This window comes from Leopardus geoffroyi, chromosome A2, assembly GCF_018350155.1.
Source record: "Leopardus geoffroyi isolate Oge1 chromosome A2, O.geoffroyi_Oge1_pat1.0, whole genome shotgun sequence".
NCBI classification, from domain to species: Eukaryota; Metazoa; Chordata; class Mammalia; order Carnivora; family Felidae; genus Leopardus; species Leopardus geoffroyi.
The window spans coordinates 53,493,582-53,515,298 of record NC_059331.1 but is presented as its reverse complement, the minus strand read 5'-3'; the positions used below and the strand labels follow the sequence as shown (position 1 = coordinate 53,515,298).

At 44.4% G+C, this 21,717-nt stretch overlaps 2 protein-coding genes across 3 annotated transcripts in view; one reads left to right on the top strand and one right to left on the bottom strand.

Moving 5' to 3' along the window:
* The window catches only part of SYN2 (synapsin II), a 207,208-nt gene that overhangs the window by 23,898 nt on the left and 161,593 nt on the right, over window positions 1-21,717 (bottom strand). Inside the window, exons 5-9 of the mRNA XM_045493829.1 lie at window positions 18,624-18,713; window positions 7,780-7,842; window positions 7,253-7,395; window positions 782-856; window positions 208-310 (exon numbers count right to left, since the gene is read on the bottom strand). Coding sequence (XP_045349785.1) covers window positions 208-310; window positions 782-856; window positions 7,253-7,395; window positions 7,780-7,842; window positions 18,624-18,713 — 474 coding nt within the window. The remainder of the gene's footprint in view (window positions 1-207; window positions 311-781; window positions 857-7,252; window positions 7,396-7,779; window positions 7,843-18,623; window positions 18,714-21,717) is intronic.
* Window positions 10,095-21,262, top strand: TIMP4 (TIMP metallopeptidase inhibitor 4). 2 transcript variants are annotated; one of them, XR_006716041.1, is made up of 6 exons: window positions 10,095-10,786; window positions 11,972-12,069; window positions 12,470-12,584; window positions 15,203-15,327; window positions 16,197-20,470; window positions 20,646-21,262. XR_006716041.1 is itself a non-coding variant. In XM_045493830.1 (5 exons), exons 1-5 carry the CDS (start codon window positions 10,648-10,650, stop codon window positions 16,392-16,394), a joined length of 675 nt encoding a protein of 224 aa, XP_045349786.1. In that variant the 5' UTR covers window positions 10,095-10,647; the 3' UTR covers window positions 16,395-21,262. The 2 variants fall into 2 exon arrangements, 1 of the variants encoding a protein (XP_045349786.1); XM_045493830.1 differs by having other exon boundaries at window positions 16,197-21,262.

Here is a 21,717-nt window from a genome sequence, read left to right as displayed (position 1 = left end):
GGGTCAGCCTAGCTAGTTGCAAACAATAGCTTCCTACTGGTGAAGATGTTTTGATATGCACAGCCATTGGACGTATTGTGTGGGAACCATCCCCTGGCCTCAGAGACTAAATGCGGTTTGGGCAGCCCACATAGTTCTCAAGCCAAGAGCGTGGCCTCCAGCTTTGGGGGGTGTCTCTTACTGAGATATTCCTTGGGCCAGACTTACCTCAAAAATGTAGTCTTTCCCATCTTTACCATGTACAGCTTTGACAGCACAGATATCCAGGCCACCAAACATCTCAGAGCAGGTATCCACCCACAGCTTGTACCTGGAGGTGATGGGAAGGTGTTCTGAGTCTGGGATGTTAGCTCATATCAAACCTGCTTGCTACTGCATGCTCTCCTTCCTGTCTCCAGCTCTCCCATTCCACCCCTCTCCTCCTTCCCTCCCTCTACCCCCATCAAGCACATTGCCTTCTGTAGAATGCCCTCTCACTTTGCTCTCCAGATCCCACCTATGTTTCCAGGCTCAAAGCAGGTCTCATATACTCTAGATGGCCTTCCTTGGCTATTCCAGTACACAGTAACTGCTCCTTTCTTGGAGCTTCTACATAGTGTTCAGTCTTTATCTTCATAATTTAGCATATAACCCAGTCCTGCCTGATCTCATTACCTGGCTACTTGGGCTTTTGTGTTCTATCCTGATTAGAGGCTCCCTTTGGGCAGGAGTCGCTTCTTTCACCTCTTCATCTAGGGAAGTTGGGCTGGGGGGGGGGGGGTGGACAACTTCTCTCACTCACCTTTCTGACATGGCGATCTGCTCCAGCATTGCAGAGCCAGTGTTTGTCTTCCAGTTCCCTGAGATCGACGTCCTCCTGTAACAAGGTCCCACCAGGATAGGATAGGCAGTGAGCCGTACCAGCAAGATGGGGACATGAAACTTTCCAGAATTTTAGTTCACTGCTGCTTCCCCCACTTGCTTCTTGCCTCAGTAGCCAAGGCACCTTTCTGCTGAGCCTAGAAGCTGGCTACCTCTGCCAAACCCTGCCCTCAGTGTCCTCCTCCTTTCTATAGTCCAGCCCAGACTGCTGTGGCTCCAGGGAGGTTTCCCAGATCTTTTCCATCAGATGAACACTTACTTTCCCGAACCCCTAAAGGATGTTGCCTATACCTCACTTACAATCTTAGATCTACTTTTTACATTAGCTATTTGAGCTAAGCCTTATGTGTACAAGTCTATAAACCACTTGCGGCCTACCCACTTAGTATCTGGGCTGAGTTGGTATATACAGACTGAATTCTATTGATCTTGGGAACACTCTCAGGGTTCCGTGGCTTCCTTACTAGCTCACTTATTTATTCATTCAACAGTTAATTTCTGACAGTCTACAGTATTAACAATGTGACTCTGGGCAAGTCAGTTAACTTCTTCAGGCTTAAGTTGCCTCATCCATCAAATGCAACTGATAGAATCAAGTCACCAACCTGTGACTTCTCTGCTGTGCCCTCTGCACCCTTTCCATCCATGAGCAGGTATTAGAGTCAACTAGTCTTGGACTAAATTGGAGGTAGATGACCTGGTTTCTGTTCTGGATTTGCTCTTAACTGGCTGGGTGACCATGGGCAAGTCACTTCACTTCTCTGAGCCTCTTATCCCTGTGTAAACACAGGTTTGTCATGAGGATCAATTGATACAGTTTTAAATGAATTGTAAAACACCAAAAATAGGCCTTCTTAATTATTAGTCCTCACTCATACAGAGTCAAGAGGAAGGGGATTGCCTAGGGGACAGAAAAGCCCTGCTCACACTACTGACAGAGCCATTCATGTGCTGCCCTTGTCACGTGCTACCGTTTGGAGACTGGATGCACGTGGCAGTCTCCACTCAGCAGTTCCCAGGAGTACCTTTTCCAGAGGTCTGGTCTCAGACACTGAGAAATCTAGACATATGGCTACTTTTCAGAACCCTGAGGCAGCTTAGTTAGTTGACTGATATGGTAATACGAACCCCTCACATTTGTACAGTACTGACTACACTCCAAGGCTCTTCCTCCACAACCCCCTCACCAGAGCCTCAGTGCAAACCCCTGTTGTGAGTAGGCTGACATCCTCACACCAACTTTACAGACAAGGAGATTAAGACTCAGAAAGGTTAAATGACTTGCCGAAGGTTATGTACCTAGTGAAATTAGACATCAGATAAAAAATCCAAGACTCTTGATTCCCTCATTGTGCTGTGCTCCCCCCATACCCCACGGCCTAGTTCAGAAAAAAACAAACAACTAACAGCTGACTGACTTGCAAAATCTGAGTAGAGACACACAAAATAAAATTGTAATAAAATAAGATCATAATAAAAATAGCACTGTCTTCCTAACACTAGTGATTTACGGGTGTGTCCCTGTGACCAGGCTGAGCTCCTCAAGGGCAGGGGCAAAGAATCACTCGCTTCCAGGTCCCCAGCACAGGGCCACGGTACAAATACTGTCCTGGAAACTGTGAGTAAGTAATAATGTCCCTTACACTTCACACCTTTCTCTAACAATGAGAATACAGGGCATAGATCCATACAGGCTACCTGGGACCTGGGGGAGTGTAAGGAGCACCCAGAAGCCACTCAGTGACAGCTCAACTACCTCTCAGGACTTGAAGGTCATCTGACCTCCACAGACAGATGCACATTATCGCCTACTGAGAATAGAGAGGGAACAGCACCCTCTTTTCACCAAATATGGCTGTCTCTGGATCTCTAGAGTGAGAGCTAAGGGAGAAGGGAAGACTCTCAAACCTTATTGTGGCTATTACCAGATCAATTCCTTCTGAAAGCAAGGGGATAGCTAAAAGCTTGGGGAAGAGGAGCTGCGAGGACCTGAATATTCACCTAAATCACTGCCCCTTGCAAATCAAAAAGTAAGTAAATGTTTTCTAAAGTGTCTTTGGTTGCCCATCCTTCATAAATATTAGAGGATTCTCTTTTCTTATGCTTCAATGAAAATGCTTTTGGAAACCTGAACCTTAAAAAAGTGGCATCTCCTTTTAAAGATCAAGGTACTCTTGCTCCACTGTCATAAACATTTTGTATTTATGTATTTACTTTTAAAAGTAAAGGATAGGAAATCTGCTTTCCTAGGTGCCTACACATATTGATTTTTCTGCTTCTTTTAGCTACTTTTTATAATGATCTTTTAAATGATCTTGTCTTACATTGTGTACAATTTTAAAACAACCCTAAATTCCTTTCTGAAGCAGTAAGATTTTAAATAAAAAATTACAAACTTTTAAAAAGCAGTAATCTAGTCGAAACAAGTAAAAAAGATTCTGTGCTTCAGTCCTGTACAAGGGCTCTTCCCTGAGTACTTACTGGCTGCCTACTCTGTGTCTGCTGCTACACAAGCTGATGGGGTTGCAGAAATGGTTCCACTGTCCCTCCCCAGGGAGTTCAGAGGAAGGTGACAGGAATTCCTGTGTGTGCAGAGGGCTAAGCTAGAGGTGTGTGCAGCATTATGAGAAGAAGGGGGTGTAGGGAAGGGCTCCTAACTAATTCCAGGGCTGGGGAGTACAAACACTTAAGGGAGATAATGATGGAAGAACAGTGGAAATGGCTGGGCGAGGGAAAGGGAAGCTGCTCAACCTTAAAGTCTGCTCAAGTGCTGAGCGGCAAAGTCAAATCCAGGTTATAATGTTCTTGTTTGTAAAGGAAATACTATGCTATATTTATTAAAAAGTGAGAGGCTAATATTTCCAAAATTGGAATTATAATAAGCTATTTGCATTCTTATGTATATTATAGAAGATCAGGTCATCCTGAAATCTTTCCTTTCTCTAAATTCAAATGGAGGAAACTTTTAACTTTCCATTCTGGCAAATGGACACAGTCATGTGGAGAAGTCATCTCTTCTCATAACCAATAAGCTTTTAATGCTCTGTAGTGTTTTCAGGGCTATATATTTTTATTAGGAGTGTCTTAACCTTTTCTGAGTTCTTGCAGCCTGGTGAAATCTATGGATTCCTTTCAATGTATAAAAAGGAATCCTTTATGTCTAAAGGAGCTAGAAAAGGAATAGCAAATAAAGCCTAAAAGAGAGAGAGAGAGAGAGAGAGAGAGAGAGAGAGCAGAAGAAGGGAAATAATAGAGATTAGGGCAGAAATAAATGATACAGAAACAAACAAAAACAGATCAAATCAATGAAATTAAGAGTTGGTTCTTTCAAAGAATTAATATAATTGATAAACCCCTACCCAGACTTAAAAAGAAAAGAGAAAGCACCCAAATAAATAAAATCATGAATGAAGGAGGGAGAGATCACAACCAACACCACAAAAATACAATTATAAGAGAATATTATGAGAGGCGCCTGGGTGGCTCAATCGGTTAAGTGTCCAACTCTTGATTTTGGCTCAGGGTTCAAGCCCCGCATCAGACTCTGCGCTGAGAGCACGGAGCCTACTTTGGATCCTCTCTCTCCCTCTCTTTCTGCCCCTCCCCTGCCCATGCTCTCTCTCGCTCAAAATAAATAAACTTCAGAAAAAAAAAAGTAGAATATTATGAAAAATTATATCCCAACAAACTGGGCAATCTGGAAGAAATGGAAAAATTCCTTGAAACATACAAACTATCAAAACTGAAACAGGAAGAAATAGAAAACTTTAACAGATTCATAATAAAGTTAATCAATAATCAAAAATCTCCTAAGAAACAAAAGTCCAGGGCCAGATGGCTTCCCAGAGGAATTCTACCAGACATTTAAAGAAGAGTTAATACCTAATCTTCTCAAACTATTCCAAAAAACAGAAATGGAAGGAAAACTTCCAAATTCATTCTATGAGGCCAGCATTACCTTGATTTCAAAACCAGACAAAGATCCCACTGAAAAGGAGAACTACAAGCCAATATCCCTGATGAATATGGATGCAACAATTCTCAAGAAGATACTAGCAAATCAAATCCAACAGTACATTAAAAGAATTATTCACCACAATCAAGTAGGATTTATTCCTGGGCTGTAGGGCTGGTTCAATATTCACAAATCAATCAATATGATATGCCACATTAATAAAAGAAAGGATAAGAACCATGTGATCTCTCAATAAATGCAGAAAAAGCACTTGAGAAAATACAGCATCCATTCTTGATTTAAAAAAAAAAACCCTTGGAGCGCCTGGGTGGTGCAGTCGGTTAAGCGTCCGACTTCAGCCAGGTCACGATCTCACGGTCCGTGAGTTCGAGCCCCGCGTCAGGCTCTGGGCTGATGGCTCAGAGCCTGGAGCCTGTTTCTGATTCTGTGTCTCCCTCTCTCTCTGCCCCTCCCCCGTTCATGCTCTGTCTCTCTCTGTCCCCCCCAAAAATAAATAAACGTTGAAAAAAAAAAAGAAAAAAAAGAAAAGAAAAAAGACAGTGTCTTCAACAAAGGGTGTTGGGAAAAATGGATGGCAACATGTAAAAGAATGAAACTGGACCACTTTCTTACATCACACACAAAAATAAATTCAAAATGGATAAAAGATCTAAATCTGAGACAGGAAACCATCAAAATCCCACAGGAGAACACAGGGAGCAACCTCTTTGACCTTGGCCAGGGCAACTTCTTACTAGACATGTCACCAGAGGCAAGGGAAACAAAAGCAAAAATGAACTTTTGGGACCGCATCAAAATAAAAAGCTTCTGCATGGCAAAGGAAAGAATCAAAAACATTAAAAGGCAGGCTGTGGAATGAGAGAAGAAATTTGCAAATGACATATCTAATAAAGGGTTAGTATCCAAAATATATAAAGAACTTAACAAATTCAACATTCAAAAAGCAAATAATCCAGTGAAGAAATGGGCAGAAGGCATTAATAGATACTTTTCTAAAGAAGACATCCAGATAGCTAATAGACACATGAAAAGATGCTCAACATCACTCACCATCAGGGAAATACAAATCAAAACCACGATGAGATACCACCTCACACCTGTCAGAATGGCTAAAATGAACAACACAAGGAACAGCAAATGTTGGCAAAGATGCAGAGAAAGGGGAAGCCTCTTACATTGTTGGTGGGAATGAAAACTGATGAAGCCATTCTGGAAAAGAGTACGGAAGTTCTTCAAAAAGTTAAAGATAGAACTAACCTATGGTCCAGCAACTGAACTTTTAGGTGTTTGCCCAAAGGATACAAAAATACAGATTTGAAGGGATACATGTACCCCAATGTTTATAGCAACATAAGAGCTCAAATATCCATCGACTGATGAATAGATAAAGATGTGGTATGTACACACACACACACACACACACACACACACACTCTGGAATATTACTCAGCCATCAAAAAGAATGAAATCTCAGGGTGCCTGGGTAGCTCAGTTGGTTAAGGGTAAGTGTCTGACTTCGGCTCAGGTCATGATCTCACGGTCCATGAGTTCGAGCCCTACATCAGGCTCTGTGCCAATAGCTCAGAGTCTGCAGCCTGCTTCAGATTCTGTGTCTCCCTCTCTCTCTGCTCCTACCCCATTCACACTCTATCTCTCTCTCAAAATTAAAATAAAAAAAGAAAGAATGAAATCTTGCCATTTGCAATGACATGGATGGAGCTAGAGTGTATTATACTAAGAAATAAGTCAATTAGAGAAAGACAAATACCATATAATTTCACTCCTGTGTGAAATTTAGGAAACAACATAGATGAACATATGGGAAGGGGAAAAAAAAAAGAGAGAGGGGGGCAAACCATAAGACACTCTTAACAAAAAAGAACAAATTGAGGGCTGATGGAGGGAGTTGAGTGGGAGATGGGCTATGTGGGTGATGGGTATTAAGGAGGGCACTTGTTATGATGAGTACTGGGTGTTATATGTAAGTGATGAATCACTAAATTCTGCTCCTGAAACCAACATTATACTATATGTTAATGAACTAGAATGTAAACAAAAATCTGGGGAAAAAAACCCCAAAATCTCTGTGATTACCTTTAGTGACAAGGTCACATGCGCTGTTACTACTACTGTAGCCTGTTGTCTTGGTTTATAACTGAGGAGATGCCAAATTTCACTTAGAGGCTAGTGAAAATAAATATTAATTTTATTTCTTATCTTAGTTCATGGGCCCTCCTCTGACATGAAAGGAACTCAGGCTAGGAGTCCCTGACTTGTACGGCACTCTCTTTCTGTTCTCTGCCTTTTGGGCCAGATGAGGTTAAACTGAGAGTTGACTGCTACCTGGAGCCTCAGATTTTCTGCTGGGCTGAGGAGAAATTGAAGAGTATGTGCTGAGACCCCAACCCCACTCACATATAAGCCTTGTAGTTGTTGCCTATCTTCTGGACCCGGATGTCATACTTGGCATCAATAAAAGGCTCTGCTGTGGCATAGGTCTGGGTGAGAGCCACCACACTAGCAATGTCCTGGAAGTCGTAGTGGTTTTCCACTTTGACCTAATGTTGAAGCAAGGCAGAGAGGGAGAAAAGGAGACACACAAATGCAGATACTGAGAATCACAAGAACCCTGAGCTAAACCCATCAAGATGTTGCTCATCCAGATGCAAACCTGGATGCCACATCTCCAGAGGAAGCCCTTCCTCTCCAGCTTCCCCTCCTAGAACTCAGGACCCACACTTGCTACAAAGGGCTCAAGGCCCAAGCCTGTACTCTGTTTGTTGGAAAAGGTCTGTTTGGGTAACACTCATGCCTTCAAAAGGGCCAAATCACCTCCTTGGAAAGAATTCATAGAGAAAGGAGGCAGAACAGTCCATAACCAGGCTCTCTGAAAATTACCCTTCTTGGCCTCAACCCCAAAGTGCAGCAAACCCTGGCCTTACCTTGCCCATGCCTGAATGAGCATGGCCAATCTTCACCACCACAGGGAATGTAGGCAGTGTCAGCTGAAAGCAGAGGAGAAAGGAATGAACTGGTCAGAGTGTGCCTCACTCTCTGTGGAATCTTACAAGTATTTTTCTTGGTAATACCCTTGGAAGGGCCCTTTAAAGTACCAGCCCAACCTACTTGGTTGACAAATTAAAAAACTGAGGCCCATAGAGTGAGAGTGACTTGCCCCTCTCTGCCACTGAGTACTCTTTACATCTTTAAAATTCATTGCTTCAACCTTCTCTGCATTAGACAAACTCTGGGCAGGACCTGTCCTTAGCCAAAGAGAAGTAAAAATAAATAAATAAATAAATAAATAAATAAATAAATAAATAATCTTTGAAAGGGTGAATTTTGCTGTATGTAAGTTGTATTTTAATAAACCTGAATTTGAAAAGAAATGTACCAGGGCTACTGGGTGGCTCAGTTAGTTAAGCGTCCAACTCCAGCTCAGGCCATGATCTCATGGTTCGTGAGTTCAAGCCCCTCATCAGTCTCTCTGCTGTCAGGACAGAGCCCACTTCGGATCATCTGTCCCCCTCTCTCTCTGCCCCTTCCCCAATTGCTCACTCTCTCTCTCAAAACTAAAAAAGTAAACATTAAAAAAAAAGAAAGAAATGTATCTTTGTGGGTTTTTTTAAAAAAATTTTAATGTCTATTTATTCTTGAGAGAGAGAGAGAGAGAGAGAGCACTAGCAGGAGAGAGGCACAAAGAAAGGGAAACACAGAATCTGAAGCAGGCTCCGGGCTCCAAGCTATCAGCACAGAGCCCAACGTGGGGCTCTGACTCACTAACTGGGAGATCATAACCTTAGCTGATGGCTTAACCCTCTGAGCCACCCAGGTGCCCCAAGAACAGTATCTTTGGAATCTTAATGCCCCTTTTGTCATGTACCTTTTAGTACCCTTCCCTCCCCCTTCAAACCTCCAGCTTTCCTGTACTGAACCTGGCTTTTCTCCCTCTCTTTCACACTGTCTGCGCTGCTCACCAACACCCCAAACTCACCACCAAACACAGCTAAGTATGCTAAGGTCTCTTTCTGCCCAGTTTGGAGTTCGGAAGAGAGCTGACATAAGAATTCAACATGTGTATCTTTTGAAAGACATCCTTAAACTCTATCTTGAAGTAGCCATATTTTAACAGAGGGACAATAGAAACTTAAAAGGAGAACTACCCTCCAAAGGCAGGATTTCAAGTGGTTACAAAGTGAGGACGGAGGAAGTACCATGTTGGAGCGCTCCCTGCATATATCAGGAGACTTGCATTCTAGTCCTCTTTGCTACTAGCTTTCTGAAAGTCACTTTACCTCACTGAGACTCTGTCTTCACATCTGCCAAATGAAGAGACTGGAGTGGATGCTTTTTGGGGTCCGTCCAATAATAAATACGTCAGGCTCTATCTTGGTCTGGGTGTTATATGAAGAACCAACCTGGTCACCAGATCTCATCTTTCTCAGTCAGACTCAGCTCTCCTTCAATTTACTTCTTTTCAAACATCATTTCCACATCAAAATGAGAAGTCTTCAGAAAAAATTAAAGTTGACTCTGATGAAAAGTCAGATTCCCATGGGAATCCTAAGTGTGACCAGATACTGGGAGTACCTGATCTGAGGATTTCAGGGTTCCTGGATGAGGCCGGTTGAAGCTGAGGCAGAAGGGCCTTGGAAAGATGTAGTTCAAGCCAATTTTATGGAGAAGAAAGTGAGGCCCAGAGAGGCAAAGGCTGCAAAGCTACCTTGTGACACAATCGGAACCCAGCCTCCTACCTTCTAGTCCAGCACTGTGTGGAAACATCCTGCAATAATCTCATGTATCTCTTTCTATTTGGAGACTTGGAGCATTGTGCTCTGTCAAACATAGAGGGCACGGTTCTGGTTGAAGTGACCCCATGTACCTTGCTTCTTTGTTTTCTAAGCTGCTCCACCTTCTATGACAAGACACAGTCTCTCCAGCGAGTAATGACAGAATATAGCAATCAGTGTGGCCTACGGTCTGGAGAGGACTTTGAGGTCCCAGGTTTGCCCTGAGTGTTGGGATACCCTGCGCTTTGAGCCCCCACCAAGAGCACTGTCCTCAGCCATCTGCAGAGTCTGAGGCTCTGGACATGGGAAAAGGTTTCTAAAAGCACTGGCTGCTTTCTCTGACATCTCGCCCCACCCCCCAGCCGACAGAGCCAAGACACACACACACACCCCAACTTTCTCTGTCCTATTCCATTACTGTTTGCTGTTGCTTTGGAGCCTCATAAATAGGGCATTGAAAACACTTCCTGCAGCTGAAAGAAGCCCTGAGTAGCTTGTCTCATTCCCAGTGTGCAACTCAGCAAGGGGTCCGTCCTCTCTGTCACTGTCTCTTTTGCCTGTTGTAATTCCGTCTGCCTCTCTCTGACTCTGCCTGTCTCACTTTCTGTTTGTGCTCTCCTCACCCTTGTTCCTTCAGCTTGAATCACAGCCCCTCTGTCTTTCTGCCCTCATGCATTTGTCTTTGTTGTGCTTTCTGTCTTTCTGCCTTGACACCATCCCCTTTCCCAGTGCCTTCCCTCTACTTCTATAAGGCTTAATTGCTTAGGCAGGGAAATAGAGGCTAAGGGCCTCTCTCCTGGCTTCCCTCTTCATCTTACTGAGCCTGCCAGTCAGGAGGGCTGCGGGTCCTGCAGCCGTGGGTGGCCTACAGCCAAAGGAGGGAGGAGCCCATCCGGGCGGGATTGGCCCTAGGTCCACCTCAAAAAGCCTGGGGCAAGGGGCGCGACGCGTTCTGGATGAACCCTGGAGGGCCTGTTTGGTCCGACAGACCCCACAGGCTCAGCAGGGATTTGCGGTGTCATGCCCCGGAGCCCCCGGACCGCGCCGAGCTGGGCGCTGTTGCTGCGGCTGCTGGCACTGCTGCGGCCGCCAGGGATGAGCGAGGCGTGCAGCTGCGCCCCTGCGCACCCCCAGCAGCACGTCTGCCACTCAGCGCTCGGTGAGTCCCCGGAGGCCTGTGAGGTCCACAGCGGGGGGTGGTTGTGTGGGGTTGGTATGGGGCCAAGCTGCAAACCTGTAGTCTGCAAGGAGAGGGAGGAGATCAAATACTGCACCAGTTGCCTCCTATCGGGGCTGATGGGTGGGGCAGGGCCGGTGCCATAGCAACCTTGCAAGTTGCAAGGAAATGAAAGACAGTCTAAGGGACCCCTATAGCGACCCCCTCACCCCTGCCTACTGAAATTATGGAGTGTCGTTGAAGAACAATGACAAGAGCTATGCAGTGATTATTCTGAACTACTGGATGCAGGGAAGGGGAGCCAGGAGCCAGGGGATTGGGCTTTCATTATAAACATCCACTGTTTCCAAGCCTATAACTGATGTTGTCTCCATGCCGCCCCCCAAACCCCAAGACACACCTTTTGCCCTTTTTCTCTTTCCTCTGCCTGGAATGCCCTTCCCCCACACCCTTAAATTCCCGGCAAACTCCCATTTATCCTTCAAGTCCTTACTCAGGTGTCTCTCCTCTGAAGACTTCTGGACTCCTTGGTGCTACCACAGTATCTCTTACATTTTTGTGTTCCCACCGTGCTGTGCTGTTGTTCTTTGTAAGTGTTCTATACTAGACCAAGAGTCCTGCAGGATAGGTGATGCTTAATCATGTTTACGAACCTAGTACCTAGCGTTGGGCAAGGCACAGAGGAAGAACTTTACAGCCAGTTTTTGATTAATGCCCACATGGCAAGAGACAAACTGTGCAGGGTCAGAACATAGTTATTAATTCAATAAACATTTACTTATGTCAGCTCTGGGTGGGCTCTGTTGAGGCCTCAGGCTACATAGGTAGAAGACTGCAAACTCAAGGGGCATCTCCTCCCTCCTCTACCCTGGCACCTACCTCCAACCTACTGCAATCTGGGCTATGGAAAACTAGACTCTCAAAACTAACAGGTAAACTCTAAAGATTGTAGGACCCAGCAGGCCTGAGGGGTTTGGAACTTTCAGTAACTGCAGAGGAATTGTTTTTGGGCCCCCACTCTTACACAAAATGGTCCCCCTCACAACCCAATGAGACCTAAACCCAGAATTCCCTTATAAAATTCTCCAGGGGCCTCAGGTCATTCAGATACCAGGTGGACTGCTCCCACAGGTTGCTGAAGGTCCCCTCTCTTCTCTTTTTATGCAGCCATACGGGCCAAAATCTCCAGTGAGAAGGTAGTTCCTGCCAGTGCAGACCCCACTGACACTCAAAAAATGATCCGGTATGAAATCAAACAGATAAAGGTACATGGGGACAGGACAGGGCATTAACCTCCTTGGGCTGCTGGGAGGAGTGGGGTCTGTCTACTGGGAGTTGGGCTGGTAGGTCAGGCGACTGGCTCATTGATCCTGGGGTATTGATACTGGAGTGGAAGTGGTTGATGTGTTGGGAGCAGAGCCCACAGACCCTCAGTGTCCATCTAGTCCTACAGCTGTCTATCCTGGAGGTATTCTCACTGGAATAAACCAAGGTTTAGATTTTTCTTAAGAGAGAAGCTGGGGCTACCAAATTCTGAACTAGACTTTTGCCTAATGTTTTTAGATTGAGAAATGAGAGGTTTTTCCTGTTAAGATATAAAGTATACTCCCTGACCCAATACTGCTTTTTTTTTTTTTTTTTTTTTTTTTGGTAATTGCCTTTCAGATGTTTAAAGGGTTTGAGAAAGTCAAGGATGTTCAGTATATCTATACACCTTTTGATTCCTCTCTCTGTGGTGTAAAACTAGAAGCTAACAGCCAGAAGCAATATCTCTTGACTGGTAAGTTAAAGACCAACAAGCAACCCTAACAGTCTCTGTCCTAAGGAAGGTAGCCAAGGAAGAGTCAGGGCTGTCCTTGGGCAGCAAGCTGAGCCAGATCGCATTTTCTTGGGCATAAAACAGAGTTGTGTTACTAAGAGGCAGCCTCGGAGTTGGGAGGAGCCGTGTTAACCTTCCTTTCAATGCAAGAGTCTTCACTACACTGATCTTGGCTACTGCTTCACTATTTTAAGGACAGACTGCTCTCCCAGCCTAGGGCAGCTGGTTCTATTTTTAAGCAGTTTTAATTGGTATAAGGTTTTTGACACCTTGAGCCAAAAATCAGCCTCTTTGAAACTGCCCTTTGTGGGTTCAGCTATGCCCTCTGCTCTATGATGATCCTTTAGAGGCCGGAGGACCATGGATACAAATACTCTAGCTCCAGGCTTGCTGGCTGTGGTTCCAAGACCCCTTCCTATCCTGGACACCTTCTCAAATGGGATATAGCCTGTCCCTCCTCTACCACAGGACCGTAAACTGGACACTGCACTACAGGTGATGTCTTGGTTTCACAGAATAAACGAGGATTGTGCCTGTGCAACCTCACCCCCCAATACACATATGACAGTTATTACAGTGACTTTAGATAGCCACATTGGGTCATGCTCTTGGCTCATAATGTGCCTCTGTGGCTAACTCACATCACAGGCCATATTCTAGAGGTACAGTAAATCACAGGTCTTAACAGGAGCCTTGAATCTAACATGGTTATGAACTCTATGAACTCGGGCCCAGGCAGGTCTCCATATCCAATTGGTTGGGACATAACAGTCAAGGAACCACTCAAGAATATGACTCCATAAGTGAATGAATGCGATATTAAATTATGCTGTGAGTTCAAGGAAAATAGGTATTTGTGTGGTTGCAAACAATTAGGGAAGCTAATTGTTGGTGGGACCTAACTTTTCCCTGAAGGATGAAAAATATTTGAAAAGAAGGCAAGGAAAAGAAAAACACAGCAGTTGGGGAGAACAGGAGGACTTTACATTATCTGTCCATCCATTCAGCAATAATGACCACCTACTCGCTGCCAGGCCTTGGGCAGGAGGGTCAAGACTCAGTGATAGGTCACAGTCCCCAAAGAGTTCACAGTCCAGGCTTGGCTCTTGAGAAGTCATAGCCTCTAGAGGCCACACTGGTAGGGGCTCCCCAGATCTAAGGATGTGGAATTGTGTTAATCTGGGGGCCTCTGGATGGGAGAGACAGAGGCAGGGCATGCCACTGAGCCCTTTAGGTCCCAGGACTAGCAGATGAGGCCACCTCATTTCTTCCATGTGCCCTGCCTCTGCCAGGCACTGTGGTGCATCAAGGGGAGGAGACATGCCCTCTTCTCTCAAAAATGTCAGGTCTAACTGAGAGTGGGGATAAAAAAAACCCACAAGTCTGCTGAAGAATCATCAGTGGTACCTAAGCTCTTCAGGAGAAAGCACAAGCTCTTTTGCCTAATGTTGAAAGCCCTTATGATCAGAACACGCCGACCTCTCCAGCTTTGTCTCCTGCCGTGTGTGAGTGACAGTTCCCAGACCCTCATTTCCCCCCAGAGCTGAACTAAACTACTTGCAGTCGCAGAAGGTGTTCTTCTGGGCTGCACCCCGCCACCCTGCACAGTGTAGTCCCAATGTCCAGAAGTCCTTTCCCTTACGTGTCTTGCAAGTGAACTTCTATCCATCCCTTCAAGGCCCCACAGAAGCATCATCTCCTCTGAGACACCTTCCTTGTCCCCATCTCCTTCCACAGACAGAGATAATTATGCTTTGTTTCATTCTTGTACTGTATCTTGTATATAATCACACAGCAGTGTAATTTTTACCTACTTATCTGTCTGCCCTACTGCTTATTAAGCTCCTTGGGGGCAGAGATTCTGTCATATTTATTTCTGTATTTCTAGTACCACGTCATAGTAATTGCTCAGTGAGTAAATGAATGACTGAAGTTCTAAGAGAGGTGTGAGTGAGCGTGGCCAGAGATGGCTAGGAGGATGAGGTGGTACTGAAAACAGTCTTTGGAAGATAGGAAAAAGTTTGATAAGTAAAGAGGGGGAATTTTCCTATGGGGAAGGAGAAAGACTCACCAAGAAAAGTTTCAACAGGGCAGGAGATTAGGTTGTGTAGTTATTGGGAAGGGTTGGAAAAAGGAAGGGACCTATTATTTATGGAACCTTCTGTGGACCCAAGCTGTGCTGGGAACTTTACAGATATTCTCTCATTTAATCTTGACAACAAATTATTACTTTCATGTTCCAGCTGAGAAGTTATATGACTTTCTTAAGGTCATAGCTCTAAATGAGAGAAAAGAAAGGGGTTACATCAAGAGTCTGACCTTAAAGCCCATGTTTTTCTCTCTGTACCATGCTAAGGAAAAAGTCTTCATCCCACAACTCTCTCTCATACAAACATAGGCTAATATCTTCGATGTAAAAATTATAGAGAGTTTTTTTTGGTTCTTTCATTGAGTCCCAAGTCAACACTGCCATCAAAAAGCCATTGAAGAGTCTGCAATGACAGCATCTTTGAGGACCTGGGCTCCTGGTCTCCATGAATAGATTCCTCATGCTAGGTTTTCCTCCATTCCCCTTGAAGGTCAGATCCTCAGTGATGGAAAAGTCTTCATCCATCTGTGTAACTACATCGAACCTTGGGAGAACCTGTCCTTTTTGCAGAGAGAAAGTCTGAATCACCACTACCATCTGAACTGTGGCTGCCAAGTAAGGGAATGTCCATTTCCAAGGTCTTTCGGGGACGGGGGGTGGTCTGAGCCTTGCAGTCTCACTCTTCATGTATTCCTTCCTTTGTGTATGCATTTATTCACTTACCATACTATATTTGAAATCTGCCATGGATCAGTCACTGTATGAAGTTGGGGATGGGAAAGCAAGATGGTCCATAGTCCATGATCTCAAAGTACTTACATTTTGGCTAGGAAGGTAGCCATCATATAAAGTTTGAGATAATATAGCTATCATTTAATGAAAGTCTACTTTTGCCAGGCCTTATAATAGTCTATTTATTTAAAATGTTCAATTTAGTCTTTATAACAAATTTATGAAGAATTAAGATTTCCATTTTAAGGTGAAGAAATTAATGCTTTAAGAAGTGAAGTGATTTGCTCAAGGTCAGTGGTAAAGACTGTTAGGCCTGTCTGACTCCAGAAACATCATTAGACAGGCAATGCTAGGGCGCCTGCCTGGGTGGCTCAGTCGGTTAAGCATCCAACTTCAGCTCAGGTCATGACCTCATAGCTCATGAGTTCGAGCCCCGCGTTGGGTTCTGTGCTGACAGCTCAGAGCCTGGAGTCTGCTTTGGATTCTGTGTCTCCCTCTCTCTCTGTTTCTCCCCCACTTGTGCTCTCTCTTTCTCTCAAAAATAAAGATTAAAAAAAAAAAAAGCCTAGACAGGCAATGCTATATATTAGGAGCATAAGGGATGGGGAGCTCAGGAGGAAGTCTGGGGACTAGGAAAAGCTTTATAAGTCAGGGGCATTTGAGCTGGGTTGTACAGATAATGTAGGAGTCTGAAAGGCAATAATGGAAAAAGGACGCTCTACTCACGTTGATGTTATGTGGTATGACCCTAGATTACCACCTGCTATACAGTGCCCTGTACCATCTCCGCCCCCAATGAGTGCCTCTGGACAGACTGGCTGTTGGAACGGAAGCTCTATGGGTACCAGGCCCAGCATTATATCTGCATGAAGCATGTCGATGGCACCTGCAGCTGGTACCAGGGCCGCCTGCCCCTCAGGAAGGAGTTTGTTGACATCATCCAGCCCTAGTATGGGCCAATGACCACCACTTTCCTTCAAGAGTCCTGAAGCCTAAGCCAGTTCTCCTTCCCTGTGGAGCTCTGGCCGTCACCACCTGTCTCATCACTGCCAGCCAATGGGAAGTACCAAGTAGATGATCTGGCTAGTGTTAGGGCAGGGATGGGGCTTGTTACAACTTGTATCCAAACACCATCCCAGAACCTGTCAAAGGCCAGGAAAAGTCACTTGACTTTTCTAGCCTGCCTTTAGCCCATCTCCCCTGCTTCCCAAACCCTTTCAGTCTAGCTAAGCCCTGCTACTGAAGTTTTGATTCTGGCTTAGTTTGTTTTCTATAGCCAGAACTATTCACTTTTCTCCCTGGGAGAATGTGTTTTCTCTTACTGTAACTGATCTGATAAGGGAGAAATGGTGATTATTATACATATGAGATGATGTGGCCTTGTGATGTACAATACCAGAAGGTGGGCTGACAGAATCAGAAACAAGCTGATTTGGAGGAGTGAAAAGAACAATACACTATGGCTGTATGTCCTCTACTCATGTCCCACTCATCCTAATCCTCTCATATACTTTCATCTGTTTGGGGGAGAGACTTGAGGGGTACAGAGTCATTCAGGGAGACCTGCAGTGGCCTAACCTTCCTCCACATGCTGTAATTCCCCTCTACATCATTCCTGGCAGAGGATCTGGCCCAGTTAGCATACCTCTGTGGACAAGAATAGACTTAGGTATTACCTCTCCAGGTTAATCACCCTTAATGCCTTCAACTGATGTGCATAAAGCTTCTCCTGTTTCTTTTAGAAAGTCCTTCTCTACTCAATTACTAATGTTTTCATTCCTAATTCAGAATTTTTTTAAGCCAAAAAAAAAAAAGCCTTTCTCTTGTAAAGATGAAATTCCTCTTTAGCTCTTAACACCTCAGAGAGATCTTAGGAGGTCCTCTCTTGAGGGAAAATTTCAGGATAGAGGACAGGAGAGAAATAACACAAGGGCCCTTGGGGGAAAAAGATGGTAGATGGGGAACATACTTTGCAACTCTTACAACTGTTTTCAGTGGTCAGCCCTGCTAGGCGTTATGGCAGGAAAAAGCCAGCTTTGTTCCCTGTCTGCTTCTCAGCTCAGTCCCCTCACCACTGTGTATTAGAGTCCCTGAGAACTCCAAGGCACAGACCCCTTAGGGTTCCTTAGACTGTGCAAGGCTTCCTGGCTTGCCCTGAAAGGGAAAGCCCTTATGTTCATCTCAAGAATTTATTAAGGATGAGGGCTTAAAGTTCCAGAGCCTTGCCCTGGCAAAAATGAAGGAGGTAGTTCTTTTCAAGGCTCAAGGATGCTATTCATATTTTATATGTGGTTTGGCCCATGCACAATATGCCAGATAATTCACAGAAATGGTTCAAATGGAGATCCCTTTTGGAGTAGGGAGTGGGAGGGGAAATAAACATGATCTCTGTCCCAGAGTACAATACTGGAATGCTATGGCAGTAAGTCTTCATTGGTGGGTTAAGCAGGATCACCAACAGACCATGCAACCCTGGGGCAGAGGATGTGGGGACAGAGAGAAAGAAGGGAGTTAAACTGGAGCTAGAAGTTGTCATGAAGGACAAACATTAGCAATAGCCTCTGTCCCAGCCAACCAAACCATCTCTCTGCTCCTTCTGATATCCTAGTATGGCCTCAGAGAAGGCATAGTGTTAATCCAGTCTGACTGTAATCTTGAGGAAGCCAAGGGAAGGGCCTGGTGAAAATAATAGGAACAATACCTTACATCTGAGGAGTGCTTCACACTTTTCCAGAAGGCTATTACTTAAAGAATTTCATTCACATTTTGTAAGTACTATATTAGATATCCTGGTCAGGAATAATTATATGCATTTAACATTCCGAGTGGGAAACTGACATACAGGGAATCTAACTAGTCCAGTGACCTGTGACAGGGCCAGAGCTAGAACCCAAAACAGTGGGATCTTCTGATTGCTGATCCATAGGTTTGTTACTTTCTCAGCTTGATAAAATGCCCTTGTTTCTGCTCTTCACTATTCGGTCTCCAATAACCCCTTGGAGACAAGGGGTTATCAGCTAAAATTCAGCTGCTCTAGCCCCACAAAGCAGGTCCACAGTTCAACCCCAACAGAGTGTCTTTTGAAAATGCCGAGGCCCTCTTTTGAGCCCCATAATCACTATGAGGCTAAGCTCAGAATGTAAACAGCAGAGGGACTAGAGTCCCCACTCAATACCTACCATCTCTTTATGGTTGGGGTAGTATGTCTGCTCAATGAGTGGGAACTTTTCTCCTCCCAATGTCTTGTAGATGGCGACCAGCTGGGCAAACTGCAAAAGAGAAGCAAATGTTTCAGCTTATCTAGACAACTGGAACAGACAAACATCAATCTATATAACAAACATTTATTGAGTATTTGCTCTGTTGGGGGCTTTGTGCAAAACACTCTGAGGATATAAAAGAGGTGCACAATTCTTATTTTTAGGGAACATATGCATTAGTTGAGGAAGGGAGAGAGAATGAAGTAACATTCATTACTGAATGAATTTTATAATTATACAATTTTAATGATATTCAGTCCTCATACCAAATTGATGAACTAGGTATTTTATCCTCTTCATTTTACGTATGAGGCTCAGAGAAAGTAGAAAAGTTGCCTAAAGTCACAGAGCTGCAAAGAGATGAAGCTGGGATTGAAATTTGGGTCTCTAACTCTAAACACTCCAGAGATGGCAAGTGATAAAGCTGGATAGGTAACATGGGGCCAAGTCTTGAAAGTTCAAATGCTAGGAAAGGAATGGTAGCTTTTTTCTGCAGGCAGTATGGAGTCATAAGAATTTAAGCAGCAGGTTATGAATAAAGCTGCTCTTTAGGAAGATTTTGATGCTCATGGTATGCAGGATAGACAGACCCAGTCTCTCCAGGACTTCCTATTCATCTAAGAACTCAACTCACTGGACCCTTTACCTATGAGAAACCGGAATAACTCTATGAAGAAAAGGTGAGATACACATACTTACAATGTGAGGGTTGAAAAGCCTTTGGCAAACATCTAGCACCTCCTGGAGCACCTTGCTCCCACAGTTTATAAGGAAGAAACTGAAGCCCAGTGAGGTCACTTGCCCAAAGTCACATAATACTTAAGCTGGATTCATAACCAAGGTTCCTTTATTCCTAATATATAACTCTTCCTACTCTTTCACGTAGCTACCTTTTAGACTCTGCAAAGACCACGCTCTTCCCACAGGAAACACACAGGACTTTTCTGCTCCATCCATTCATACACCCTACCCACACACCTATCCCCAGTGCACTGGCAGTAGGGGTAATCCAGCATCTTCCCTCTAGTGCTACTAGGTTAGTTTATACTCTAAGCCACTGATACCTGGAACTGCTAGAAGGAAAAGTTGCCAGATCAAACGTGCCTTCCATTTATCAGAGAAAGAAAAGCTAGAACATCTTTCAAAAGCTCAGGTCCTATTCTGTATAAGGGATGTTGGTGTATGAGCTAGTGAGGATGATGGGGAGTGGGGAGAGGGGAATGAGGGGAGGAGTAAAATCTCAGAACAGGATTTTTAGAAAACTGGAGTCTTCTGGTTCTTGTTCTGCCTTGAACTTGCTGGGTGCCCTTGAACAAATGATTTCTCCTTTCCAGGCCTCATTTTCTTCATATATAAAATGAAAGGAATGAATTTGATCAGTTCTTCAAACTTTTTACCATAAAGGAATATCATTTTATTATATTTCCTCCCAAACTCCATCATCAAACTGCAGTTTAAGTGATCATATGTTGTGGTCCTTTTGTTGGCAAAGACAGAATTTTTCTATTATTTTTGAAATGCTGGAAAATGTTGGAATTTCTGGGTCATTCCCCTTTGTGACACGGCTAGTGACTCTGGATCTTGAAGTCCTCCAGGACTGAAACTATCAGTCAGGGACTCTCAGGCCCCCAAGATTTTATTATTGAAAGACACTTTACAGAGTCTCTGGACCAGACATCTCATTTTACACATGAAGAGACTGAGGCTAGAGAAGCAAAGGAAAGCATAGGCCCCCAGATGATACCTGGAGTTGGGACAGCACCCAGGTAGGTCTCTTCCTGCCCACTGCATTCTCCACTGTGTACCCTGCTGTCCTTGCCATTCTTTGGTTTGTCAACTTGCTTTGACTGTCAAGACCAGCCCCTCAGACTTTTCCTGCCTTCTCTGATTCTCTCCATCACCCCATCTGACCTTTAAGTCCTGTCTACCCACCTTGGCCAGGCTGGACTCCTGTTCCGCCTCTGGATACCTTCCTGAGCTCCCAACGCTCTCCAGCATCGCCAGCAAACTGATGCCAGCTCTGCCTAACAACCTCTGTCCTGCTGAAGCCCACGCATTGGCATGGCACCAAGGCATGTGGGGTTTTATCTTTCCAGCATGTGGGAGAGTTACACAGACACCACAGCGATGCCAGGAAGGCCCACGGCGGAATCCCAGAGTCCTGGGACAGCAAGACTAAAATGGCAGCCAGTTCCCAGGCACTAGTTAGATCCCTGGAAGCTCACCCCACCCTCCTCCACTTTATCTCTGGCAGTCCCTCTCTGCTCAAGGTACTGGGTTTGGCATCTAACCCCTGCCTCCTTGGAAACTTAGATGAAGTCACAAGCACACAGTTACCAATTAAACAAATGTAATATCTGATAAGGGTTATTTCCTCTATGCATAGACAATGGATTTAGGTGCTGGGGGTGATGTTGGCAATGAATAGGAAGATAATGTTCATTTTACCACTTCTTCAGAGAATTGGGAAAGATTTTTTGGAAGAAATGAGATTTCAAGATAAGTCTGAATTTAGTAAGTTATCCTTAGCACTTCTGGAAATAAATGCTTTAATTCAACTCTCATGCTTCTGTCTCTAAAAAACTTAGATAGAGTGATAGGATTTTTAGATAAAATTGCAGCAATATGGGATGGTGGCATTCTGGCTTCTTCTGGAATGCTACCTTCATTGATACGGCTACTTCTGTTTCCAAAATCCCAGTGTGCCTGCCTTGACCAAGCAGGTCTCTTGACCATAGCAGATATGGTCAGAGACATGGTGATGCAAGGTAGAGCCTTGACAATCCAACTGAAGCCTCACACTGAAAGCAGCCTGAGTTCCCAACGCAATAAAGAAATATAGAAAATATGAACCAAAGTCATCATTTCAGAGAGACCTTCCCTTCACAGTCACCAAATTTGTTCACTCCCATTAACAGGCAGAGAACAATATATAAAATGCCATTAGTGTGGCAGCTGCCTAATGAAAATGAAGGGAGAACTTGGTGTCTGGCCAGGGAGCCTTGCAGTTCTC

Excerpts from the sequence above, each read along its gene's own strand:
- TIMP4 (XM_045493830.1), top strand. The coding sequence starts at position 10,648 with ATGCCCCGGAGCCCCCGGACCGCGCCGAGCTGGGCGCTGTTGCTGCGG. Across the intron at positions 12,070-12,469 it reads ATGAAATCAAACAGATAAAG|ATGTTTAAAGGGTTTGAGAA; the intron begins GTACATGGGGAC and ends ATTGCCTTTCAG. Across the intron at positions 15,328-16,196 it reads ATCTGAACTGTGGCTGCCAA|ATTACCACCTGCTATACAGT; the intron begins GTAAGGGAATGT and ends GTATGACCCTAG.